This window comes from Periplaneta americana, chromosome 6 (assembly GCF_040183065.1).
Source record: "Periplaneta americana isolate PAMFEO1 chromosome 6, P.americana_PAMFEO1_priV1, whole genome shotgun sequence".
NCBI classification, from domain to species: Eukaryota; Metazoa; Arthropoda; class Insecta; order Blattodea; family Blattidae; genus Periplaneta; species Periplaneta americana.
In genome coordinates this window covers 36,770,084-36,796,862 of record NC_091122.1, presented here as the reverse complement: position 1 = coordinate 36,796,862, position 26,779 = coordinate 36,770,084, and the positions used below count along the sequence as shown (strand labels likewise).

At 35.9% G+C, this 26,779-nt stretch overlaps 1 protein-coding gene across 2 annotated transcripts in view; it reads right to left on the bottom strand.

Annotated features, from left to right (window-relative positions):
- LOC138701212 (serine protease gd-like) overlaps window positions 1-22,019 on the bottom strand; it is a 51,786-nt gene extending 29,767 nt beyond the window's left edge. The window contains exons 1-2 of one of the 2 annotated variants that reach the window (XM_069827873.1): window positions 21,803-22,019; window positions 5,605-5,872 (exon numbers count right to left, since the gene is read on the bottom strand). In XM_069827873.1, coding sequence (XP_069683974.1) covers window positions 5,605-5,826 — 222 coding nt within the window. In that variant the 5' untranslated portion in view covers window positions 5,827-5,872; window positions 21,803-22,019. The remainder of the gene's footprint in view (window positions 1-5,604; window positions 5,873-21,802) is intronic. The other variant, XM_069827874.1, reaches the window with a different exon arrangement.
- Between the last annotated feature and the right edge of the window lie 4,760 nt (window positions 22,020-26,779).

Sequence of the window (26,779 nt, the reverse complement as noted above, 5' to 3'; positions counted from 1 at the left end):
GTGTTTTATATAAAAAAACAATATCTATCTTTGTTCTGGCAAAAAAGTGTCATTATCAAAGCTCGGAACTTGGGGACTTGTGTATCGTGCGCATGGGTAGGCTTAAGCTACAGGTATAACGTACACAAAGCTCGCACTGCAAGTGCTCAGGGACAGTCGTATGTACGAAGAAAGTGGTCACATCGAACGACAAGACGGATGACGAAACTGTGTCATGTCGAAGCCAGTGACATTCAGAGAATTACAGGTAAACGGTCTGTTTGAGAAATTAGAAAATACGTGTTATTCAAATGAGTATTACAGGCTATAAGTTTGAAAATATATTTCTTAAATTTTAGGTACAGAATTTCGTGGAGAAATCGAAGGAGATACATTACTTTCTTCGAATGGAGAATTTATATTTTGTAAGTTGTGCCACACACAAACTAGAGGCTGGAAACTGGCATTCATTGAAAGACATAGCAGTACCTTAAATTGGTGGAAGATTTGTCCTTAGTCATGGATCAAGTCATAGAGGGCCTGGTTTAGTAGTGACACACAAATTGAAAACTATTTTCTAGAAAAGAAATTGGATATACTTAGCTACTTGTCTCAGATACGAGATCAGCTAGCAACTGCTGAAAATCTAACAGAAAATAGTACCAGTGAAAACATTCAGCATTTTAAATTTGTTCTCGTCACTTCATGTGACGCGGAAATAAGTAAGTTTTTTTTTTTCTTTTCAAATCACGTTTAACTAACAGGCGAAGAAGTTATGAGCTTGAAAATCTTCGAATGTAAGTAGTCATACACTCCAATGAAAATGTACAGAGCAGAACAGTAAATTTGACATATTGCTCATGTTTATTTTTATTATATATAATATCTGCTATAAAATTAGGTGTTTCAACCTACCATAATGCTATCAATATGTTGTTCAGCCAGAAAACACTTTTCTAGCAGACCTGGCAGTACCGCCGTGCTGGAAGCGGGAGTTTGTTGACATTGAAGTCCGGTCGCTTAGCCATGTGCAAAGACACAAGTCCCCAAGTTCCGAGCTTTGGTCATTATTATTATTATTATTATTATTATTATTATTATTATTATTATTATTATTATTATTATTAAATTAATGTATTAAACAGGTTATTTGTAATTTGTAATTGGATTTCTCACCTACTGATAGCTGTCCAAACTCATGGTTTCCAAATGCCACTAAAAGTGTTCAATTTTTTCTTTTACACCACTAGATGTCATTAGCCTGCATGTGACAATTACTAAAACGAAGACTCAACAATTCATTTCTATATCCAGCCACTCCACGTGAGAACATAGGGCCGCTGTGAATGTTCGCTATCACTTCCTTCCAGGTCTTGCCCTGCTGTCCCGATTTCGTCATAAATAGTTCTCCTCCATGAAGATTTAGGTCTTCCTTTTCTACGGGATCCCTGAGGGCTCCAATCCAGAATCAGTTTTTCTTAATGGATGACCTATCCATCCTCTTTCTTATCTGTAATTCTATTGGTTCCTTGCCTACGAGTACTAATGGCCAGCAATTTTTGAAAATTTTCCTGAGACATAGGTTAATGAAAATTTGCAATTTTGAAGACGCAACAAAGGAAAAAGTATCTAAATATGTCGTTTCAGTTAAACATAATATTAACTTCAGACTAATCCCAAAACGATATGAATCCTCTAGATTCAAAACCCCCTAAAGACCATTTTGTTCAGAATAGAGTTATGCCCACATATTGCTTGCTAAGAATGAATTCTAATGATTTTTGTGGTTTGAATTAAAAAACACCAAATGCGAAGCAAAACGTTTGTTAAAATTCACTCTAAGGTTGAAAATTCCCTCTATTTTCCACCAGTTACTGTCAAAATCCTTCAATTTGTGAAAGTGGATATAGGGGATTTTGAATCTATAGGATTCATATAACGACCATATTTATTATAAAGTCTAGTACAGTATAATAATAATAATAATAATAATAATAATAATAATAATAATAATAATAATAATAATAATAATAATGATTTATTTAACCTGGCAGAGTTAAGGCCATACGGCCTTCTCTAACACTCAACCAGGAGTATACTGTATGTTTAGAGGCACAAATTTCCAATGATACATTTCCCTGCAATCCAAAAGTTAGAAAAGGAAGATAGGCCTATCTGCTTTAATGTGGTATTTAAAACTATGCATGTCATCAAAAGTTGTAAATGGGAGAAAGCTACTACATTATATAATGTGTGCACATATAGTTAAGTGTTTGAAGGTTATTCTGAACGGTGTAGTAACTTAGTGGGCATTTCCTATTTAAATGTATTCATGATTTATTTGATAAACACTGTTGCTTATAAATATTTCTCCCGAGAATTCTGAACAATGGAGACCATTGAAAATTATGCTTCACGGTTAAGCATTTGTTTTATATTGTAGAAACTTCGTAAAATTATGTCATTCATTGCCTATTACTATTATTATTGTATCAAAAGATTTCAAATCGGTTGTTACTAATGCTGTATTCCATTCAACAACTTTCCAATTCTTTAATTATTCTAAATGAAACTCACAGTGGAAGTTTGCGATGTCAGGATTACCTTGATATAACAATTCCTCTGCCTTTATCTTTCTAAGTCGACCTAGTTGGCAAGTTGGTATAGCGCTGGCCTTCTACGCCCAAGGTTGCGGGTTCGATCCCGGGTCAGGTCGATGGCATTTAAGTGTGCTTAAATGCGACAGGCTCATGTCAGTAGATTTACTGGCATGTAAAAGAATTCCTGCGGGACAAAATTCCGGCACATCCGGCGACGCTGATATAACCTCTGCAATTGCGAGCGTCGTTAAATAAAACATAACATTTAACATTTTATGTTTCTAAATGTCCGCAGTATTATCATAAATCATAAGAGGTAGGCAGTTTCAGAAAGTTATCGAATTTTGAAGCAAATGTTTTATCATAATTATTATTAACAGAAGAGGAAACTGGCCGTCGGTGTAGCTTAGTCGGCTAAGGCGTTTGTCTGCATACCCGGAGTTGCGCTCGGGCTCCGGTTCGAATCCCACTTGGACTAATTACCTGCTTAGTTTTTTTTTGGGGGGGGGGAGGTTTTCCCAACCGTCAGGTAATCTGTAGCGAATCCTCGGCCTCATCTCGCCAAATACCATTTTGCCATCACCAATCCCATCGACTCTAAATAACCTAGTACTTGATACAGCGTCGTTAAATAACCAATTTAAAAAAAGGATGATTCAGGCTTGTTTAGTCGTATCTGATGAAATATCTTCATCTTTTTTAATCTTGTACTGTTCCGTCTTTCGTTAGATCTAAAATGAAGTGGTTATCTTTCATTCTTACTCCAAAGAAAGCAAGTTTATTAAACTAGGCAGAATTAAAATAATTCATCTTCATTTTTTAGGTTAAATGATTAATGTAAAGGCAATGAATGTATTAGACATCCAAAAACATTTTAAATTGGTGGGTTTTCATTTGATAACTAACATTATTCATCTCTCACATAAAATACCAATAACAAGTTCAAAATAAATTTCTAAAATACCTGTATTTTAAAGTTTTAATTATTATCCAAAATATGAAACATATAATTGTATGGTTCAGTTTTTTAACGTTTCAACCTTATCATATAGAAGAGATTGTTTTTTATATAAATTAAAAATAATAAAGTAGATTATATTAGTATACGTGATAATATTTCTTATTATGTCCCTTACAATGCTTCTTACAAATACAATAGGGGTACTTTTTTATCCCAAAAGTAAATATAAATTCATATTATTATTATCCTACTTATACAGTTCTTCACACTTATAATAGATTGCATAGCTTAGGAGAAATAGATATATTTTATGTGAGTCTTAAACAATTCAAATACACTTGTAATAAATTTCTGAAAATGATATAGCTTATATTACACATTCTGTTGCTTTGTATTACGATTATTATTGTATTAAGATTATTATTTTATTCATATTAACCTTTTTTTAAAGATTTATATATACTTTATTTTGATTTTGTTGTGTCAACCTCTGTGCCTATGTTATATCTTTATATTTTTTATGTTTCTTGTACTACTGATATAGGTACTGTATGTCTTTGTCACCTTAACTTTGTAAAATATATATATATATATATATATATACATTAATTTTTTAATTTAATAATTAATATTGTAGTTATAAGTGAACATTATAATTGGTTGGTCTGTTATGTTCACATCTTACGATAAAATACAAATAAAAATAAGATACATGGAACTTCAATTTTATTTTCACCATTAAACGTCGTTCTGTGATAGTAACGTATTCATTAAGCACAAAATGCTACAAAATTAATATTGCAGAAAGGCTGTAGTGAATAAATTTGTACGCACGCGCGCGCACACACGCACGCGCACACACCCACGCGCACACACGCACGCACACGCACACGCGCACACACACACACACACACACATAAGATTAGCCATGTCTAAAGGGTTAAATACTTCAAAATGCTATCACACACTACCTCTAATTAACGCTTTACTTAAAATGGATTCAAAATTCATATCGTGAAGTTACGGCATTTTTTCGTAAACCACTCTGTTACTGACTTACTGGCTTTTAAGGAACCCGGAGGTTCATTGCCGCCCTCACATAAGCCCGCCATCGGTCCCTATCCTAAGCAAGATTAATCCATTCTCTATCATCATATCCCACCTCCCTTAAATCCATTTTATATTATCTTCCCATCTACGTCTCAGCCTCCCTAGAGGTCTTTTTCCCTCCGGCCTCCCAACTAACATTCTATATGCATTTCTGGATTCGCCCATACGTGCTACATGCCCTGCTCATCTCAAACGTCTGGATTTAATATTCCTAATTATGTCAGGTGAAGAATACAATGCGTGCAGTTCTGTGTTGTGTAACTTTCTCCATTCTCCAGTAACTTCATCCCTCTTAGCCCCAAATATTTTCCCGAGAACCTTATTCTCAAACACCCTTAACCTATGTTCTTCTCTCAACGTGAGAGTCCAAGTTTCACAACCATAAAGAACAACCGGTAATATAATTGTTTTATAAATTCTAACTTTCAGATTTTTAGACAGCAGACTGGATGATAAAAGCTTCTCAACCGAATAATAACAGGTATTTCCCATATTTATTCTGTGTTTAATTTCCTCCCAAGTATCATTTATATTTGTTACTGTTGCTCCAAGATATTTGAACTTCTCCACCTCTTCGAAAGATAAATTTCCAATTTTATATTGCCATTTCGCACCATATTCCCGTCACAAGACATAATCATATACTTTGTCTTTTCGGAATTTACTTCCAAACCTGTTTCTTTACTTGCTTCCAGTAAAATTCCCGTGTTTTCCCTAATCGTTTGTGGATTTTCTCCTAACATATTCACGTCATCCGCATAGACAAGCAGCTGATGTAACCCGTTCAATTCCAAACCCTCTCTGTTATCCTGGACTTTCCTAATGGCATACTCTAGAGCAAAGTTAAAAAGTAAAGGTGATAGTGCATCTCCTTGCTTTAGCCCATAAACCACTCTGTATAATGATAAATGTGTAAAATGTGTAAATAACTGAATTGATATTAAAATTACTTACCGATGGTAGAATTGCATCAATAGACATTTCAACAGTGAGTTTGATGTCGAGGTTCGGTTGAGGATTAGGCACAGTAATGAGGGCGTACCACATCCCAGCAGAATCCACATTGTATTGGAACACATCGGGGCACGGACTTGTGGGGACTGATTGAGCCCAAGTACAGCCCAGGATCTGCAATCCCACCACGAGTAGGAACCCCAATATTTGCCCATCGATCATGGCACACGCTGGAGGTCACATGGGCACTATCGTCTCCAGGCCTGTCCTAAGAAAACAACGAGATTCTGACATCAGAGTTTCGCGTGCTGAACAAGTGTCCGTTGTTCTGTGAAGACATTGATGAGTATGAGTCAGCACATTGTATCTCCATCAACTAATTGTCAATTCTGTGTTTGAATAAGTATAGCCTATCCTTTCTAGTAAGAATTTATGCAAACACTAAGCTTATGTACAGTCAAAAGAAACATTCAGATGTAGTTATTTTTTATATGTATAGTATATATTTATTTAACCTGGAAGAGATAAGGCCATCAGGCCTTCTCTTCCCCTCTTCCTCTCCAGCCGTGGTACTGAAGCCGGATGGTCTATGGCGAGTCCTCGGCCTCACTTCATTTCACCCCCTTTGGTCTGATTACCTGCTTGGGTTTATTTCCGAGGTTTTCCCCAACCATAAGGCAAATGCTGGGTAATCTTTTGGCGAATCCTCGGGCCTCAACTCACCTCACCTCATCTCACTACATCTCGCCAAAATATTGTAAACAATTGTAGAAAATTGTAGAAAATTACAAATCAGTTAATCATTTAATACTTTGATTTTTATTGTATTTGTAAATTTAATATTAATTGTAATTATAATTGTAATTATATTCTTAATATTGTAATTGTAATCCTCTGGTGGAGGGAAAGAGAAGGTCTGATGGCCTTATCTCTACCAGGTTAAATAAATAAATAAATACATAAATAAATATATGTCAATAAATGAATAAATAAATAATAAATAAATAAATAAGTCAATAAATAAATAGATAAGTCAATAATAAATAAGTCAATAAAGCAATAAATAAATACATACATACATAAATAAATACATAAATAAATAAATAAATAAGTCAATAAATCAATAAATAAATAAGTCAATAAATAAATGTCAATAAATCTATACTAATAATAAATCTGTAGCCGAAATTTTTCTGGTAATTTTCGATTTTCCAAAAATAATTGGTCCTAACATATATAATTAATCACCCTGAAACCGAAAATCGCTTTTTTGAAATTTTTGTTTGTATATCTGTCTGTCTGTATGTTTGTTACCTTTTCACGCGATAATGGCTGAACGGATTTCGATGAAAATTGGAATATAAATTAAGTTCGTTGTAACTTAGATTTTAGGATATATGGCATTCAAAATACATTATTTAAAAGGGGGGTTATAAGGGGGCCTGAATTAAATAAATCGAAATATCTCGCTTATTATCGATTTTCATGAAAACTATTACATAACAAAGGTTTCTTTAAAACTAATTTCCGATAAGTTTTATTTCTTGAAAAATTTTGATAGGACTTATATTTAATGAGATAAATGAGTTTTAATATTAAAATAACTGCCATCTAAGGCCGTATAATGATAATGAATTAAAAAAACAAATGACTTCGTCTATAAGGGGCCTTGGACAGCAACAATCGAAAGCTATGAAAGATAGCCTACAGATAATGTTTCTGTGTTTGTATGAAGTAATATCAGAAGCTAAATTAACCGATTTGTATAATTATTATTAAATCACCATTGGAAAGTGTAGTTTCTCTAGATGGACATAATGCTATAATGTTATTACAGTAACTTCTGAGTGAATCGAGGACAGGTAAGATTAAAAATAGCTTCTTGTGCACAGAAAACTTGATAGGCTATTCTGTACATTCGTTTCCTGTATTTCCTAAAATAATTTTTATGACCAAATGAGTGTTCTCTGGATCAAAATGATCGCATTTTAATTATGCAAATATAATTTAAATTAAGTAACATAATAAACGATTTATTCTTATATCAAATACGAATATTCCCTGGATCAAATGTCCTATTTTAATTATGTAATTACTTTATATTTACTTCTAACGGGTGCAGCGGAGAGCACGGGTACGGCTAGTCAATAAATAAATAAATAAGTCAATAAATCAATAAGTCAATAAATAAGTCAATAAATAAATAAATAAGTCAATAAATCATTAAATAAATAAATAAATCAATAAATAAAAATAAAATTGTAAACTTTGTAAAAATTGTAATTGTAATATTGTAAAATTGTGACTTGTTCCACATCTTAAAGCTTCATTGCTCATGTAAGATCTATGGAATATAATAAATTAAATGAAATGGAAAAAACAACTACAATATTAAGATTACAATTGAAGAGTCCACTGCAAGAATGATTGATGTCATTTGGAATGCATTTTGCAGGAGAAGCAATTGAAAGTTTGAAATGCTTAGCGCTCAAAGCTTAACTGTGATTTTCCGATCATTACTGGACAATGACTATCAGTGTTAGTGCCACATAACTCTCTATGTACATTCTATATGTCTTAAGCTATGCATTGACAATCTCTGTTCATTTTCGACAAGAAAGTGACATCCATCATTCTTGCAGTGGATTCTTCAATTATAACTACAATTAATATTAAATTTACAAATACAATAAAAATCAAAGTACTAAAATATTAACTGATTAATAAAGGCTAGACAATTTATTGTAGAAGTTAAGAACAAAGAAAGATTTTTTTTTTTTTTACTTAAGTAAAAATTAGACCTACTCTACGCAATAAGATTTTTTCGTCTTTTAACATTTATCACGCTTTGTCTAGTATGAACACGCGGACTTCATATCCAATTGCATGGCATAGTAACCACCAATTCACCGAGGACTACTCTAGGTATAAAAGTCATTGAAACATCAATTAATGATCTTCTAAATACTAGCGACAAGCAGTGTGTCTAAATCCTTTAATAGCAGGGAAAAATATGAACTGTGAAATTTCACAGACCTATATTTTTACAAGATTTTGACCTCTATTCCTACTCTTATAAGAATTTAAGAAATTTTAAATCATTTTCTTTAAAATTACAAATAAACATTTAATTTATTTAAGCCTCTTGTTGTCCGCCTCCTTGGCCTCGAGGTAGCGTGATGGACTCCTAGTCAAGGTGGCTCGGGTTCTATTCAGGTCGTGAAGTCAGGGGGATTTAATTCTGACCACTTCACGGGGACTGGTTGTCTGTCCATTGCCCCAGTGTGTGTGGTGTCTCGCAAACTCTTTCTGCACTACAACAGAGAAACTGGACAATCCATTTTGGCTGGGTCAAGGCCCATGCTGGCTTGTATGGAAACGAACTCGCTGACAGACTGGCAAAAGCAGCATCCACGGGAGGTGAAGTAATATACAAGAAAATCCCAAAATCGACAATCAAATCATAAATATCACGATTAGGACTTCAGAAATGGCAAGAATGTTGGAATAATACCACAAAAGGAGCGCTGAGCAAAGCATTTTTCCCTTCCGTCATGGACAGATTGAAAACAAAACTCCCGGTAACGCCGGAATTCACTGCCATGGTGGCAGGTCACTGGAAAACCAATTCATATTTACACCGCTTCCATCTCAAAGATGATCCAGCCTGCATATGCCACAGAGGACAACAAACGGTGAACCACCTAATCTACGAATGTCCCAATATGACAAATCAAAGAACCTTCCTCATAAAAGAGATATCACAAAATGAAGGAACTTGGCCAGTCACTAATCAGCAATTAACATCCAGGCATCTACGAGCATTTCGGAAATATATTCAATCCATGAACATCTAGAACAAACCATCACACCATCACTAAATAACACAGCACATAATAACTCTCCAAAAAACAGAACAATAAAATAATAAGTATTCCAAAAACAATTGTATTCTATAAATAGCGTCACAAACGTATGTATTTATTATATGATCCCTATTGTAAATATCAAATTGTACATTTTGTCATAACACTTCATTTGAGATCATTTTGTAAATATATATATACTCAATTAACTTATAGATACACAATAATGGAATCAATTATAAAATAACAATAAGATAAACAAACTGTAAATATACGGTCTTACTAATAAAAACTCTATATACACACGTTTAACTGTCTTATACTTATACAATGAGTAGCTCGTTTATACGTCGTGTGTAAATTCCTTACTAATAATCACTACATATGTCGTGTATAACAGTACAACTATTACACAGCTACGTCATACTGTCTTCGCGCTACGAGTTGGCTCGGGGAGTAGATAGGCGGTACGGGGGAACTTCACGCTACACTCTGACCTGAAAACTTCGTCCACTTACTTGGCTACAAGGGAACGGAGTCAGACATAAAAGATTCCGCATCTTCCGTGCTGTCGCTATGACTATCATTATCACATTTTTCAAAATTTCTGGAGTATGATCTGTCCATGATAATCGTCTGTTTATGTTCCAGCTGTGTATATTAATTCGAATCTCTCAACAAAGCCATTAGCCCCACCGCCCCCATCCTGATGAACAACAATGAGTGTTCTGGACACATTTACGGTAGTCAAAACTCCCGTAACATTTTTATCGTGCCAGAACTTGGGAAACGTTAAATTGGTAGGCCTATCTATCCGCATTTCGTCCAGATACAAAATCGGTTTTTCCACTTTCCTAAGCTTTCTTATTTGCTGTAGATATCTTCACGTATTCTAATTTACAGTGTTTTCCTCATTTTTTTTTTTTTTTTTTGCTGCACACTTCTTCCACCTAAAATCGTTTTTCTTCAGTATTCGTCTTAATGTTGTCTTTCATTTCAAATCAATTTTTCTCTTGTAAAAGGGTGGACGTTTGTTGCAGCTTGGTACTATTTTTTTACTTGTTATTTAACGACACTGTAATAACTACTAGCTTCTTCAGTGTCGATTGAATTGGTGATGGCAAGATGGTATTTGGCGAAATGAAACCAAGGATTCGCCATAGATTACCTGACATTCGCCTTCCGCTTGGGAAAACCTCGGAAAAAACCCAACCAGGTAGTCAGCGCAAATGGGAATCGAACTCACTCCCGAGCACAACTGCAGATCAGCAGGCAAATGCGCTACCTCCTGAGCTACGCCGGTGGCCCTCTTTCTTTTTCAAATAAAAATTCTCAATTATATCTTTTTTGTCAATCTCCCGTCGAAGTCATCTACATTTACGTTTCGGTAGTCTGGACGTTTACATTTTTTTTCTCCCTCAGATGTCGACAACGCACTTTCTTCTGTGCAGTCTTTCATTTCATTCCTTATACGCTGTATTGTTCTTGTGGATAGATTAGAGTACTTTTCTACCTTTGCTGTAGGTTTCGTAAGAGGAATGCAAAGGCACTGTTGTTCTTTTTCTTCATCACAGAATTATTTTGCACTTCTAATAATATTCCTTTCTTCGCTATAGATTGTCAATCCTTGTTTCCTCTTTGTCGACGTATTTACAATAAACAAAAAACTGCTATAAACCTAAATAACAGTATACAATAACATAAATTCTATTAACTATATTATTATCAACACTATTAACACGAAAAGCAAAGGATAATTAAAGCAATACAAGATTTGTGGTATACTGAAAATAATTGTCTTGTTGAAACTAATAAAACACTACAGTAAAAACCCCACTATTATTTTCACAAAGTCGCAAAGATTCATAGACACGTGCAGTAGATGTTTGTGAAACAGGAATATTGCAGTGAACAGCGCGGTGCGCATGCGCGACTGTTTCCCCTCCGCCCCGTTTAAGTACTTCAGCCGCCTTCTCCTGGCGTGACAACAGTAGTTTCGTCATTACTTCGTTACGAAAGGTAATAGAATATCTGAGGTTCTCTATTGCATCCGGTAGAGCGCTCTAGTGTTGCATATTAAGTATCGATAGTACAACTGGCTCTAATCGATTACCACACTACATTTTGGTCAGAGAATACAAGCTACAGCAATATTATTCTAATAATTCTATGATCTCTGGTTTGTTCTTCTTTGGTTACAAGGCATCCATCATCATAAAATGACAGTCGATACGAACAGCTGTTAGAGGGGCGGCCATTTTTTCTCTATATACAACGCTTAAACAAGGGGTTTCGTGTATATAACACTGCAAAGCAATTCCCATTGTATAGTTACAGCCTGTTTATACGTCAATAGCTTATTCACGGTTTATTAGTAACGTTTTCTGTCTCAACTCTGCATAAGTCTCGTATAAAAACTATACACGGTTTATTAGTAAGACTGATAGACTATAAGAAAACAGATGGTTAAGCAGATATAAAATTCAGGTAGTCGGTCTTACAAACAAATATAATCTAAGGGTAAAAGAATAATAAAATTGTACCTATGGCTCACTTAGATATAATGTAGATATTTCAAGTTTTTTTTAGGTAGACTATAAATGATAAAAATTGGCAAAGATAAGATGTACTCATTTTCATATTATGGAAACATGTAAGATAATCATCAGGAATATTGGAATTTTAAATGTAAATAACCCAAGGCATATATATATATATATATATATATATATATATATATATATATAAATTTCAAGCTTATAAGTAGAGGATTAAAATTAGTTAAGGTGATGGGCAAATTCAACTCTCATATTATGAAAAAAGGAAATTGTAGCATCTTATTGTAATACCACGTGTAAATTGTTCAGTATAATGCATGTAATATTACTATGTAATGGGGCATGCAGTTGATGTTCTCAATAAAATAAAATAAAAAAAATGTGGCCCCTGGGTACCCTGAGCCAGTATACGGGGGAGTCCTGCAATGTGTGTGTATGTTCGGTAGAGTTGTGGGTATAGGCACAATAAAGGCTGGTTCACAATAAACGGGAACGGAAACGACAACGAGAACGAGAGCGGAAATATTGTTAAAATAAATACATTTAAATGTCAGCATTCACAACAGTTAATTGTGAATGCTCACATTTAAATACATTTATTTTAACAATATTTCCGTTCTCGGTCTCGTTGTCGTTTTTGTTACCGGTTTATTGTGAACTAGCCTTAAGTCTCAGGCTGCGGTGCTGAAATTAGTGAAGAAAATCCTCTTGTTAAATTAAAAATTAATTTTGTGAGAGAAGACATAGACGTCTGATAATGCGTAAATTTCAGTTGCGTGCAACTGAAGGTAGTCTAAAATACTGTAGGTCTATTGTTAGCAAATGATTTTGATTATATTGTTTTGTAGGCTCACATTAAATTCTTCTAAATGCTTTCTTCTTAGACTGTACCAAAAATTCATTGGGATAGTTCTTAGAAAAACGTTTGTGTACATATGATATCATATTTGAAGTGTGGCATCGAACACGAGTTCGCCCTCAACTCAAGGTTCCGCTCTGGGTTCTTCCACATCGAGTGGTAATACCGTAGTGCTCGTTGTCTGCACATTTTAAGTGTATTTTATACACATGGACGTTAAGAGCCCGTTCATTGACACTACAACCGCAGTCACGAAGCTTGAGTTGTGAGGGGCTAGGAACAATAGACTGTGCCGGTACTATTTCGCATTGTCTGTAATGAGACGATAGTAACGATTCTAGTGGTTAGCAACTATCTATGGATGCATATTTACTACGTATTGAGCTTCGTGACTGTATACTAGACTGTGCTACAACGTTAAAAATTGAGCAACATCTTTCAGCCTTAAGATGGTTAGGCCTATACACGTCCGACACATGGCCTGAGTGACATTCGTGAATCTGATGCTGACAGGTGGGCCGTCCTACATCAGTCTTGATAGTCGGATACCATTCTAGGACGAAAAGGCTCGTAAGTCCCAGAGCTCGAAGTCCTAAGATCTTCCCACATCAGCATCGGCAACCCGTACTACCCTCAAAGACTTCAATTTATTGCAGGTCAGGTTATGATGGAAATTCTGATGAACAAAAATTTTACAGACTGTTTTTTTTCTCTGGATTCTCCCGTTTCTCGCCATCATTCTGTCAAGTCTTTACATCTTCCCCTTATTTAATCTATCATCTACAAAGCAAGCCTAAGCGCAAGGTTCGAGTCCCGGTGCCGGAGAGAATTTTTCTCCACTCCACCCATCCTTCTTACTTACTTACTTTTAAGGAACCCGGAGGTTCATTGCCGCCCTCACATAAGCCCGCCATTGGTCCCTATCCTGAGCAAGATTAATCCAGTCCCTACCATCATATCCCACTTCCCTCAAATCCATTTTAATATTATCTTCCCATCTACGTCTCGGCCTCCCCAAAGGTCTTTTCCCCTCTGGACTCCCAACTAACACTCTATATGCATTTCTGGATTCGCCCATACGTTCTACATGGCATGCCAATCTCAAACGTTCCGAGGCTTATTGTTAGGTTTCGTAACAAGCTGTTTTTTACGGTGATGGGTTGTTAGCCCTTCGCCAACCCCCAAGCTGGAGGACCATCCTTCATCATATGATAATGCAGAATTCCTGCACGGAAATATCATAGTACTTCGATACATCAAAATAATATGATAAGCGTAAATAATCACTTAGTGATTTAAGACGGCTCTCATTCCATCGGATCCCGGCCACTTAGTCTCTCGTAATGAGTGCACCTCTGTACATAGTGTTTTGGACATTGTGCCACTGTCACACATCTGTGACACAGTGCATGAGGATTGGCCACTAAAGGGAAACTAAGTGGTAGAATTTAAATTGAGAAGATTCAATCCGGCATCGGAACTGGAATCCGATGTGGCTTAGTGGATAAAGCGTCAGCACGTAAAGCTAAAAATCTGGGTTCGAGTCCCGGTGCCTTGAGAGAATTTTTTCCCTGCTCTATCCATCCTTCATCGAACACATTTTAATAAATTTCATTATTGTATAACAAATAAAAAATGTTATATTTCACTTTCATATTGCAACGTCCCTTATACATATCAAAAAACTTGCTTTGGTTTTCTCAGTTACCTCCTCATTCGGAACTTAATGTAGATGTATTTCAATTTTCCTCCATATAGACTGTAAATATTCGACGTTTACTCGTAATTTAGTTAACATCAGTATTAAAATCTGAACGTCAATTTAGTCATATTGGGCGCTATGCATAGACATTTCGCTAGCCCGCACTACGAGCGTGCTAAACTAACCCCGGCTATCGACTGATTACTTGTACAGGATTCATATCATATCGCTAACACTGGTTTATGAATACGAAAAACGTTAGTTCGCTGATCATCCACCGGAAGCCCGCGCTAAGAATGTCTATGAATATGGCCCTTAATGTCTTTGCGAAACAAAAAACGCTTAAAAATAATATTGAATTTAAGAACAACACGATTAAAAAAAAATCTTTTGAAGCAGTCTACACTGGATTATTTGGTTAGGCTTACATCTTCTCAAGATTACACGACCTTGCAGCTAAGAGGTGGAAATCCGGTAGTTTATTTGCATATCACCTCAATTATATCTGAAACATGGCAGCAACATAATATACGCGTTCACGTTTTTCTCGTGGTGTAAGCAAAACCAAGCGGGAGTCTACTTTTTCAGGTAAAGCTCCCTGTGAAGCAGACTTGAATAATTTCAACGGAAAAATTCCAAGTCACACGGAGCTTGTGTGCACTCGATGTGGGTGTCTGGCGTCTTGTCAGTCCACTCGAGTTGTGTTGATATAAGTGGAAAAATTGAGACGGTGCCGGGTGGAGTTCCTGGGTAGCTCAGTTGGTAGAGCGCTGGTATGTTCAACCAGAGCTCCCGGGATCGATACCCGACCCCCGGAACAATTTTTCCCTTGAAATTATTCTAGCGGGAGTATTTGAATACTGGCTAGCGCCAAAACATTTTCTTTTTCAAGGCAAATCGTTTGCTTGAATTTTTAAATAAACGTGGCACAACATTTAATATGTATACATAGTGTTTCCAAGCTCTACCTCCATACTTCAGAAATGGCTTTTGGGAGAGTTCTGGATGTTGGTAGTAGTGACAGGCAAAGCATGAACTTTCATATTCTAAACCAGTCTTGTTAGCGGTTTGTGAAAGAGAATTTTCACAATTCACACTGTATAAAATGTATTCAAAGCCGAGGAGAGTTTAATATTTCATAATGTTTTGGTAAAATATTTAATAAAACAACCTTAATACTTTTTTTCATATTTTGCCTTCCGGTAATATTTCTCTAACTACTACTGAACCAAGATTTCTACATATTGTGAATTAATTCAAGAATCGAAAACAAAATAAGTGCACCTTAGCTGTAAATCGCGTGACTCCTTGCTTTTTGAATTATCGTAATATTGGACTGTGTGTGTTGTAAATCGCGTGACTCCTTGCCTATTTATTTATCGTAATATTGGACTGTGTGTATAGTAAATCGCGTGACTCCTTGCGTATTTATTTATCGTAATATTGGACTGTGTGTATTGTAAATCGCGTGACTCCTTGCCTATTTATTTATCGCAATATTGGACTGTGTGTATTGTAAATCGCGTGACTCCTTGCGTATTTATTTATCGTAATATTGGACTGTGTGTATTGTAAATCGCGTGACTCCTTGCCTATTTATTTATCGTAATATTGGACTGTGTGTATTGTAAATCGCGTGACTCCTTGCCTCCTATTTATCGTAATATTGGACTGTGTGTATTGTAAATCGCGTGACTCCTTGCCTCCTATTTATCGTAATATTGGACTGTGTGTGTTGTAAATCGCGTGACTCCTTGCCTATTTATTTATCGTAATATTGGACTGTGTGTATTGTAAATCGCGTGACTCCTTGCCTATTTATTTATCGCAATATTGGACTGTGTGTATTGTAAATCGCGTGACTCCTTGCCTATTTATTTATCGTAATATTGGACTGTGTGTATTGTAAATCGCGTGACTCCTTGCCTATTTATTTATCGTAATATTGGACTGTGTGTATGGTAAATCGCGTGACTCCTTGCCTCCTATTTATCGTAATATTGGACTGTGTGTGTTGTAAATCGCGTGGCTCCTTGCCTATTTATTTATCGTAATATTGGACTGTGTGTATTGTAAATCGCGTGACTCCTTGCCTATTTATTTATCGTAATATTGGACTGTGTGTATTGTAAATCGCGTGACTCCTTGCGTATTTATTTATCGTAATATTGGACTGTGTGTATTGTAAATCGCGTGACTCCTTGCGTATTTATTTATCGTAATATTGGACTGTGTGTATTGTAAATCGCGTGACTCCTTGCGTATTTATTTATCGTAATATTGGTCTGTGTGTATTGTAAATCGCGTGACTCCTTGCGTATTTATTTATCGTAATATTGGACTGTGTGTATTGTAAATCGCGTGACTCCTTGCGTATTTATTTATCGTAATATTGGACTGTGTGTATTGTAAATCGCGTGACTCCTTGCCTATTTATTTATCGTAATATTGGACTGTGTGTATTGTAAATCGCGTGACTCCTTGCCTATTTATTTATCGCAATATTGGACTGTGTGTATTGTAAATCGCGTGACTCCTTGCCTATTTATTTATCGTAATATTGGACTGTGTGTATTGTAAATCGCGTGACTCCTTGCGTGTTTATTTATCGTAATATTGGTCTGTGTGTATTGTAAATCGCGTGACTCCTTGCGTATTTATTTATCGTAATATTGGACTGTGTGTATTGTAAATCGCGTGACTCCTTGCGTATTTATTTATCGTAATATTGGACTGTGTGTATTGTAAATCGCGTGACTCCTTGCGTATTTATTTATCGTAATATTGGTCTGTGTGTATTGTAAATCGCGTGACTCCTTGCGTATTTATTTATCGTAATATTGGACTGTGTGTATTGTAAATCGCGTGACTCCTTGCGTATTTATTTATCGTAATATTGGACTGTGTGTATTGTAAATCGCGTGACTCCTTGCCTATTTATTTATCGTAATATTGGACTGTGTGTATTGTAAATCGCGTGACTCCTTGCCTATTTATTTATCGCAATATTGGACTGTGTGTATTGTAAATCGCGTGACTCCTTGCCTATTTATTTATCGTAATATTGGACTGTGTGTATTGTAAATCGCGTGACTCCTTGCGTATTTATTTATCGTAATATTGGACTGTGTGTATTGTAAATCGCGTGACTCCTTGCGTATTTATTTATCGTAATATTGGACTGTGTGTATTGTAAATCGCGTGACTCCTTGCGTATTTATTTATCGTAATATTGGTCTGTGTGTATTGTAAATCGCGTGACTCCTTGCGTATTTATTTATCGTAATATTGGACTGTGTGTATTGTAAATCGCGTGACTCCTTGCCTATTTATTTATCGTAATATTGGACTGTGTGTATTGTAAATCGCGTGACTCCTTGCCTATTTATTTATCGTAATATTGGACTGTGTGTATTGTAAATCGCGTGACTCCTTGCCTATTTATTTATCGCAATATTGGACTGTGTGTATTGTAAATCGCGTGACTCCTTGCCTATTTATTTATCGTAATATTGGACTGTGTGTATTGTAAATCGCGTGACTCCTTGCCTATTTATTTATCGTAATATTGGACTGTGTGTATTGTAAATCGCGTGACTCCTTGCGTGTTTATTTATCGCAATATTGGACAGTGTGTGCTGTAAGTCAAGTGATTCCTTTCGTATTTGTCATATTATTGGACTGTGTTTGCTGTAAAACGCGTGACTCCTTGCATATTTATTTATCAAAACACTGAAAATATATATTGAATTAGGTTAAAGAACACATTAAATAAAATGGGATTTCGGCAGATCTTTAACCTGAGTCTTTACATGAGCTGGCTCCTAGCGTAACCACTCGGCCACTTTGACGCATGCTGTGACATTTTTATTGTTTTGGTTATTCTAAAAACGTGAAGTTCCTTATCAAACCTTTTCTCATGATTCAAGGACAATTTTCGAAAAAAAAAAATGAATTAGTAGACTATGAAGAAACTTTTCGCACATAATTACTGCATCCTGGACCTTATCTCCTTCACTTTAATTCTTGCACCCACAAACAGACTCGTTTTATGGCGCAAATACTGTGAACATGCATTATACTATCGACGCTGAAAATGCGTGGTTTCAAATATGATATAAACCAAGAAATCTTTTTGTCCACCATTGTACATTTTCACAAATTTTTGTCTGTAATACATCAAGGAGTCGAGGTACAGTAGCTGGTAGACGTAGATAAAATCTCCAGGGCGCCTAACGGACGAGAACTCATCATTATCATTTGTAAGATCTGCAGCCAAAATGACAAGTACACCTCATTTACGCAGAACTACAAACAGGTTTTTGTACAGACAATAGCCCTTGTAATCTTGTCCATGCTTCGTAGTGACAAGTAAAAATTCAAGTTTTCCGCATTCATATTTCTCAACAAGTTATACATAACTTATTACAAAATTTCGTCATTGTCACACTTGATATATTAAACTTTAGAAAAATTAATGTATTACTCTAACATAATATTATGACGTCTTTGACTTTCGGAACAGTCAACATATGGCTATTTCTGTTATATTCTTTAGAAATGCTGGAATATTTGCCATAAATAGATAAAAAAAACCTGTTTTCCAGACGCTTTCTTCTTCTGTGATAGTTGTCGTCGCTATAATGATCTCGCTTGCGTAAAAAAGTAATCAAATAAAGCACAAGAATTTTCATAAGGTTTTCGTCAAGTATTATTCGATCGGTATGTCGAATGTAATATGTTCCTATTTATAATGGCTCACTATGACAAATCATAACATTATAAATTCGAAACCCATTAAAAATCGAGTTCATCTATATTATTATAAATATTCAAATCTTCGAATTGCATAAGCAAAAAATATACAATGGCAGCAGTATGCTAGAAGTCTCATCGTTTTTGGAATGTTGAGAACTGAAACTTGTCAAATATTGTAAAATCCTCCTGTTTTCGCTTTACTTCGTGAATAGATATCTTAACATTTTCCTTAAATTTCTAAAATAATGCTATATTCGCGACGCTGTTATTCCCGGCGTGACTCCTCCTCTTTGCTTACGTCTTAGGAAGTGAAGGTGCTATAAAGTCTAAGTAGGTAGTATCGTTCGCCAATTTTGTTCTTTCGTTGCCGAGCTGCCAGACGAGGAATCTATTTGCCACACCGTTAAAGATTATCATGTCGTAGCTCCTATGATAATAAATCAAACACACTGTAATTCAGCAAATAATTGAGCGGCAAATAACGTCCTCGTGTGCTTTCTGCGAACGCCAACGAAAGAGCCAAAATGGCGGGCGATTATATTAAGTATTTATCGAGCCTTAGGAAATGCATAACGTCTTCATCAGCGAATCATAAGACGCATATGTTTAACGTGATTGGCTATCGGAAATTAGAGCGACGGGACTATATAATCTTTGCCAATGATTTTTCAATATAATCAATTCAACCCATTTGATTTTTTTTTCTTTCTTTCTACATTTTTTGTTGTTCGGTTAGGTTCCAATTACTGGCACTTGACTACAACGTGATTTACTAATTTCTGTCACATGATTACTTAAATCATTATTTGGTAATTTCCAACATTCGTTACACACTGATAACATCAGTGACATCATCAACGATCGACGATCAGTGACAGGTTAGGTTTTTTGTTGAGGTTTTTGATATGCATTGCATATATGTTTTTTGGTAGGCTTACCAAAAACCTGAATAAACCAAACCTAACCTCACTGATACTTTATGACATCCGAAATCCATGTAACGAATCTTCGAAATTGTCCATTATTTTAATGACACATTTTTAAACAGTATGACCAACGTTAACTTAAAAATGTCTGAAGAAAAATTAATTCAGCAAAGTTGTATGGAGAGTTTATTCCAAGTCAAAATGAATGCCAGATTTCATTACGTCTTTAGGAATATAAAGCATAACAGTTAAAATTTCAAAACATATAACAAAATGAGTCTTCAGCCTTAAGTATGACATTTTTTGTAATAACTGAAAAGAAAACAACGCGAACTGCAAATGGAGAGGTGGAGATAATAATAATAATAATAATAATAATAATAATAATAATAATAATAATAATAATAATAATTTATTTTTCTGTGTAGTAGAAATTCTTCTTTGTTGGGCAACTTATTTTTGTCAAAATCCAATTTATTTATTTGAGTTTTCTACAGCATGCGACACTGAAACTTCCAACTTGAATTTTTCCAAGTTCTTTGGTGCGGGAAATTATGATAGGTTAGGTTAGTTTAAGTTTTTCGTATGCCTTTGTATATACGAATGTGTGACATGTTAGGTTAGGTTATTTTAAGTTTTTGGTATGATTGCATATACAAATCTGTGACAGGTTAGGTTATGTTAGTTTAGGCTTTTTGTATGCCTTGCATACACTAAGTGAAGTGAAATATGCGTTTCGCGTTATATTTTTAAGTGTTCTACCTCTTTATTTCACGTATTAAATAATCACTTTTAGGTTATGTACACCGATCAATTCTTTTAAATTTTTACCTAGGTATATTCTAATATATTTTCAAATCGATTGGCGTCCTGTACGAATTCTTCACATTCAAAACTACCTTCCCTCTGAAAATTATACAATTTTTTCACCTTTTTTTTCGTAAAAAAACTCAGTGTCGCGTGCTGTAGAAAACTCTTTTATTTTATTTTTATTTTGGGGGTGGGAGAATTTAAGTCTTCCTCGATATACAGACAAGGACTCACGTCATGTACAGTCAATACTACGTCATGATATTGAAGTTTATAAGCTATGGGTCTGCCTTAACCTTAACTTTACCTCACAACTATGTCTCCACTTATCAATCGTTTTACCCACTCATTTTATATATTTGTAGCATAATTATTGTTAGATATGTGTTCGGGTTTGAGACGGCTATTTAACACTAGGCTATTCGCAGACCAATTAAGCTTCCACGTCAAGTTTCATCAACATTGCCTTAGGCTATACATGCTTCCTTCTCGCTGTACATACAAAATGACTCCACTGAGGTCAACATCGTGTTATTGCCACATAAATACCGGATTTAATCAAATTTCGTTAACCGGTTCTTTCACTACGTAAGCAATAGGGGAAAACGAGTCGAAAAACAAGCAAATCACGATAAATACTAGATCCGAGTGTGCCTAATTCAGTCACAGTTGCGAAGTGCTGCCAAGGACAGCAATAACTCAAGTAAAAATTTACGTACCTGGACGAAACAGTTGATACGACGATGTTCCGAGAGATTTACAACAGCACTCCGATACGTAACCTTCAGAGGCCACCGTGTCGCTGGGACACGGAACACATCCTCGCCTGACACATGTTGCCTGAGCACTCAAGAGAGAGAGGTCTTCTGTTGCGAGTCGCCAAGATTCGGTCCGTCCCAGGTACAGAGAGCAGCTCTGTACGTCGACTGGATTCCGCCCAACTTCGTATGCAAGAGGCTTCGCTCCTGTGTATTATGTTACAGTAACTTGCATGGGTGCACTGCCCGGTCATCATATCAGCAGGCGTATCAATAAATGCAGCGATATTTATGTAATTTAATGGAACCTATCTCCGTTTGAAAACAGTTTTTTGAAAATTACAACTGACATGAGGAAGAATCAAACAAATACGAAACTGTATGATACACTTAAATTGATGAAAATCATTCACGGTACGGATTATCCGATTTTTTCGATTAACCGTTCAGTTCACCACTTCATTACCACGGATAATAGAGTGTACAAATATTGTTTAACAGAGACAATGAGCAATTTTTTTCAAAATCTTCGAAAACATTATTGTTGTTGTTATTATTATTATCATTATTATTATTATTATTATTATTATTATTATTATTATTATTATCATTATTATTATTATTATTTATGCGGATGTCGATCTGGTTGGCGAGTTGGTATAGCGCTGGCCTTCTATGCTCAAGGTTGCGGGTTCGATCTCGGGCCAGGTCGATGGCATTTAAGTGTGCTTAAATGCGACAGGCTCATGTCAGCAGATTTACTGGCATGTAAAAGAACTCCTGTGGGACAAAATTCCGGCACATCCGGCGACGCTGATATAACCTCAGCAGTTGCAAGCGTCGTTAAATAAAACATAACATTTTTTATGCGGATGACGTGAAAATGTAAGGAGAAAATCAACAAACGATTAGGGAAAACGCGGAAATTCTACTTGAAGCAAGTAAAGCGATAGGGTTGGAAGTAAATCCCGAAAAGACTAAGTATAAGATTATGTCTCGTGATCAGAATATTGTACGAAATGGAACTATAAAAATTGGAGATTTATCCTTCAAAGAGGTGGAAAAATTCATATATCTTGGAGCAACAATAACAAATATGAATGACACTCGGAAGGAAATTAAACGCAAAATAAATATGGGAAATGGCTGTTATTATTCGGTTGAGAAGCTTTTGTCATCTAGTCTGCTGTCAAAAAATCTGAAAGTTAGAATTTATAAAACAGTTATATTACCGTTCGTTCTGTATGGCTGTGAAACTTGGACTCTCACTTTGAGAGAGGAACAGAGATTAAGTGTGTTTGAGAATAAGGTTCTTAGGAAATATTTGGGACTAAGAGGGATGAGGTTACAGGAGAATGGAGAAAGTTACACAACGCAGAGCAGCACGCATTGTATTCTTCACCTGACATGATAAGGAACATTAAATCCAGACGTTTGAGATGGACAGGGTATGTAGCACTATGGGCGAATCCAGAAATACATATAGAGTGTTAGTTGGGAGGCCGGAGGGAAAAAGACCTTTGGGGAGGCCGAGGCGTAGATGGGAAGATAATATTAAAATGGATTTGAGGAAGATGGGATATGATGGTAGAGACTGGATTAATCTTGTTCAGGATAGGGACCGATGGCGGGCTTATGTGAGGGCGGCAATGAACCTCCGGGTTCCTTAAAAGCCAGTAAGTATTATTATTATTATTATTATTATTATTATTATTATTATTATTATTATTATTATTAGCAGCAGCAGCAGCATTTGAGACTTCATACTGATTAATTTGGTGCGAGATTGGTTGGTTTTTATGTAGTGCAATATGTGAAAAAACATCCAGGGCCCTATTCATAGACATTCTAAGAGCGGGCTTTCGGTGGATGATCAGCGAACTAACGTTTTTCGTATTCATAAACCAATGTTAGCGATATGATATGATAAGAATCCTGTTTAGCACGCTCGTAGCGCGGGCTAGCGAAATGTCTATGAATAGCAGCCCTAATGTTTAGGAGAAAAAATCGGCTCTACTCTCAGCGAAGACTTTTTTATTTATTCTTTTCTAAATGATTTTACGGCCTTCATCCATGATTCTGAAAGATGGCGACTCTTCTCCCAATAACCCAGCTTCTCCTTAATGTCATATATAGAGTGTCCCAAGAGAAATGTAAATATTATAGGATAATGTAGTTTGGGTTAAACTATACTTAACACACATATCTCTGTCCAAAATTTAACGGTTAACGAGAAATTGACGGCAAAATATTGGAACATGTTGCAGTTCCGTATACTATACTTGACTTGCTACGTCATATCTGTGCACAAGGCACTACCTGGACACCATAACGCAGCCTGTGTAATTTGAAATTTATCGTACCGGTACTGTTTGTATTTTTGTGAGCCTGTTGTGTCTAAAACTTTGGAAAAATGTTATTGTACTGCAGTAATGTCACAGTCTAGTATATACAGTCACGAAGCTTGAGTTTTGAGGGTACTAGGAACAATAGACTGTGGAGGTATTATTTCGCATTGAGGCGATAGTAGCGATCCTAGTGATTAGCAACTATCTATGGATGCATATTTACTACGTATTGAGCTTCGTGACTGTATATACTAGACTGTGGTAATAGAGTGAGGCTCCCATCTTCACGGACAATCGGCATAAAGATGTCAGACCTGCGTGCCCGCCGTCTTTACCTACAAGGAAATGTCCCTGGTACTCATTTCTGTGAATAAACCCCAGAGTCATAGTGCCGCCGTAAGGAATAAATCAGTGGAAAAAAAAAAATCCTTGACCTCATCAGGAACCGAACCCGCGGCGCTTTAACTGCGATACTATCGCGCGCCCCAATACGTAAATTAATTGTTATATTTATTTACTTTAAAAAGATGTCCACATCTGTTGAGCAACGGATAGCGCGTCTGGCCGCGAAACCATGGGGCCCGGGTTCGAATCCCGGTCGGGGCAAGTTACCTGGTTGAGGTTTTTTCCGGGATTTTCCTCCAACCCAATTATGAGCAAATTCTGGGTAACTATTGGTGCTCGACCCCGGACTCATTTCACCGGCATTATCACCTTCATCCCATTCAGACGCCAAATAACCTAAGATGTTGGTACAGCGTCGTAAAATAACCTACTAAAAATTAAAAAGATACATTAAGAAACTATTATAATATATATGAATCCTCTAGATTTAAAACCCCCCTAAAGACCATTTTGTTCATAATTGAATTATGCCCATATACTGCTTGCAGAGAATAAATTCTAATGATTTATACAGTTTGAATTTAAAAAGCCACTAAATTTAAAGCAAAAGGTTTGTTAAAAGTCACTGTCAGGTTGAAAATTCCTTCAATTTTTCACTAGCTACTGTCAAAATCCTTCAGTTTGTGATAGTGGATATAGGGAATTTTGAATCTATAGGATTCATATATAAAATTGAAATGCAAATAAAGGAATTTATCCCCCGTATGAACAAACGCTTGGTCGGGAGTAAACTGACCTGTAGATAAGCGGAAAGAAGACAAAGTAAACAAATTAATATAAGCAATAAAATAGCACAGATTACAAAAAGAAAGGGCCTAGGATGATATACGTTTCTAAAATGGTGTATTTATTTACTAAATAAATGCACGAAACAATTATTGTCAATCAATTCATAATAATTAGGGCTATGAAAAGGGAGTAGTTAAAGCTAGTGATGGTACCGAGTATAGCTGCTTACGTCAAGTTGTAGGGGAAATTCACCCCATTCCACCCGCCGCAGCTATACTCGGTACCATCACTAGTTTGCTCCCTTTTCATAGCTCTAATAATAATTATATGAAAGCACAGTAGTGTACAGTAGTGGCAAAAAAAACCGGACCGACCCTTGTAGCTGATTTCAGAGCCTTGCTCACTCCAGAGCACGATAGACTGGTAACTAAGACTTTCGTGGTTCGAATCCTGCCTGGGAAGGAAACTTTTCTTTGTTCCTTTTTAAATCTATTCCAAATACTTCTCGATTGCAGCGATATTTTACTACTTAATTAACTTATTATTCCCAGAGCATGAATTTTATCAGCTTATTTTCTAATGGCTTTCGAAATGGGCTACGTCAGCAGTCGAAACTACAACAATTTCAATAGATTACTCGCTATCTTGTGAATGTGGGAGTGGCATACGCAGTGGCTCATTTCGGGGACTTTGGTTATTCCGTCGGTCCGGTTTTTTTGCCACTACTGTACAATACCGCTTTCCGATCGCTGTATTTTAACTTAAAAACTATCCGCCACATCCATATACGAGTATATAAGTGAACAGATGTTAAAGAACTGGTTATTCCGTCGGTCCGTTTTTTTTTTCTTTGCCGCTACTGTACAATACCGCTTTCCGATCGCTGTATTTTAACTTAAAAACTATCCGCCACATCCATATACGAGTATATAAGTGAACAGATGTTAAAGAACTGGTTATTCCGGCGGTCCATTTTTTTTTGCCGCTACTGTACAATACTGCTTTCCGATCGCTGTATTTTAACTTAACAACTATCCGCCATATCCATATACGAGTATATAAGTGAACAGATGTTAAAGAACTGGTTATTCCGTCGGTCCGTTTTTTTTTTTGCCGCTACTGTACAATACCGCTTTCCGATCGCTGTATTTTAACTTAAAAACTATCCGCCACATCCATATACGAGTATATAAGTGAACAGATGTTAAAGAACTGGTTATTCCGTCGGTCGGTTTTTTTTTTTTGCCGCTACTGTACAATACCGCTTTCCGATCGCTGTATTTTAAGTGAAAAACTGTCCGCCACATCCATACATACAAGTGAACAGATTTTAAAGAACGTGTGAAAAATTGATATGTCTTTTATTCAGTCTAATTTGGAATTCCACAAAACACAATCAGTAGGCTAATTACGTATGACTGGGATAACATAATCTTTATGTTACATTAAAACCCGT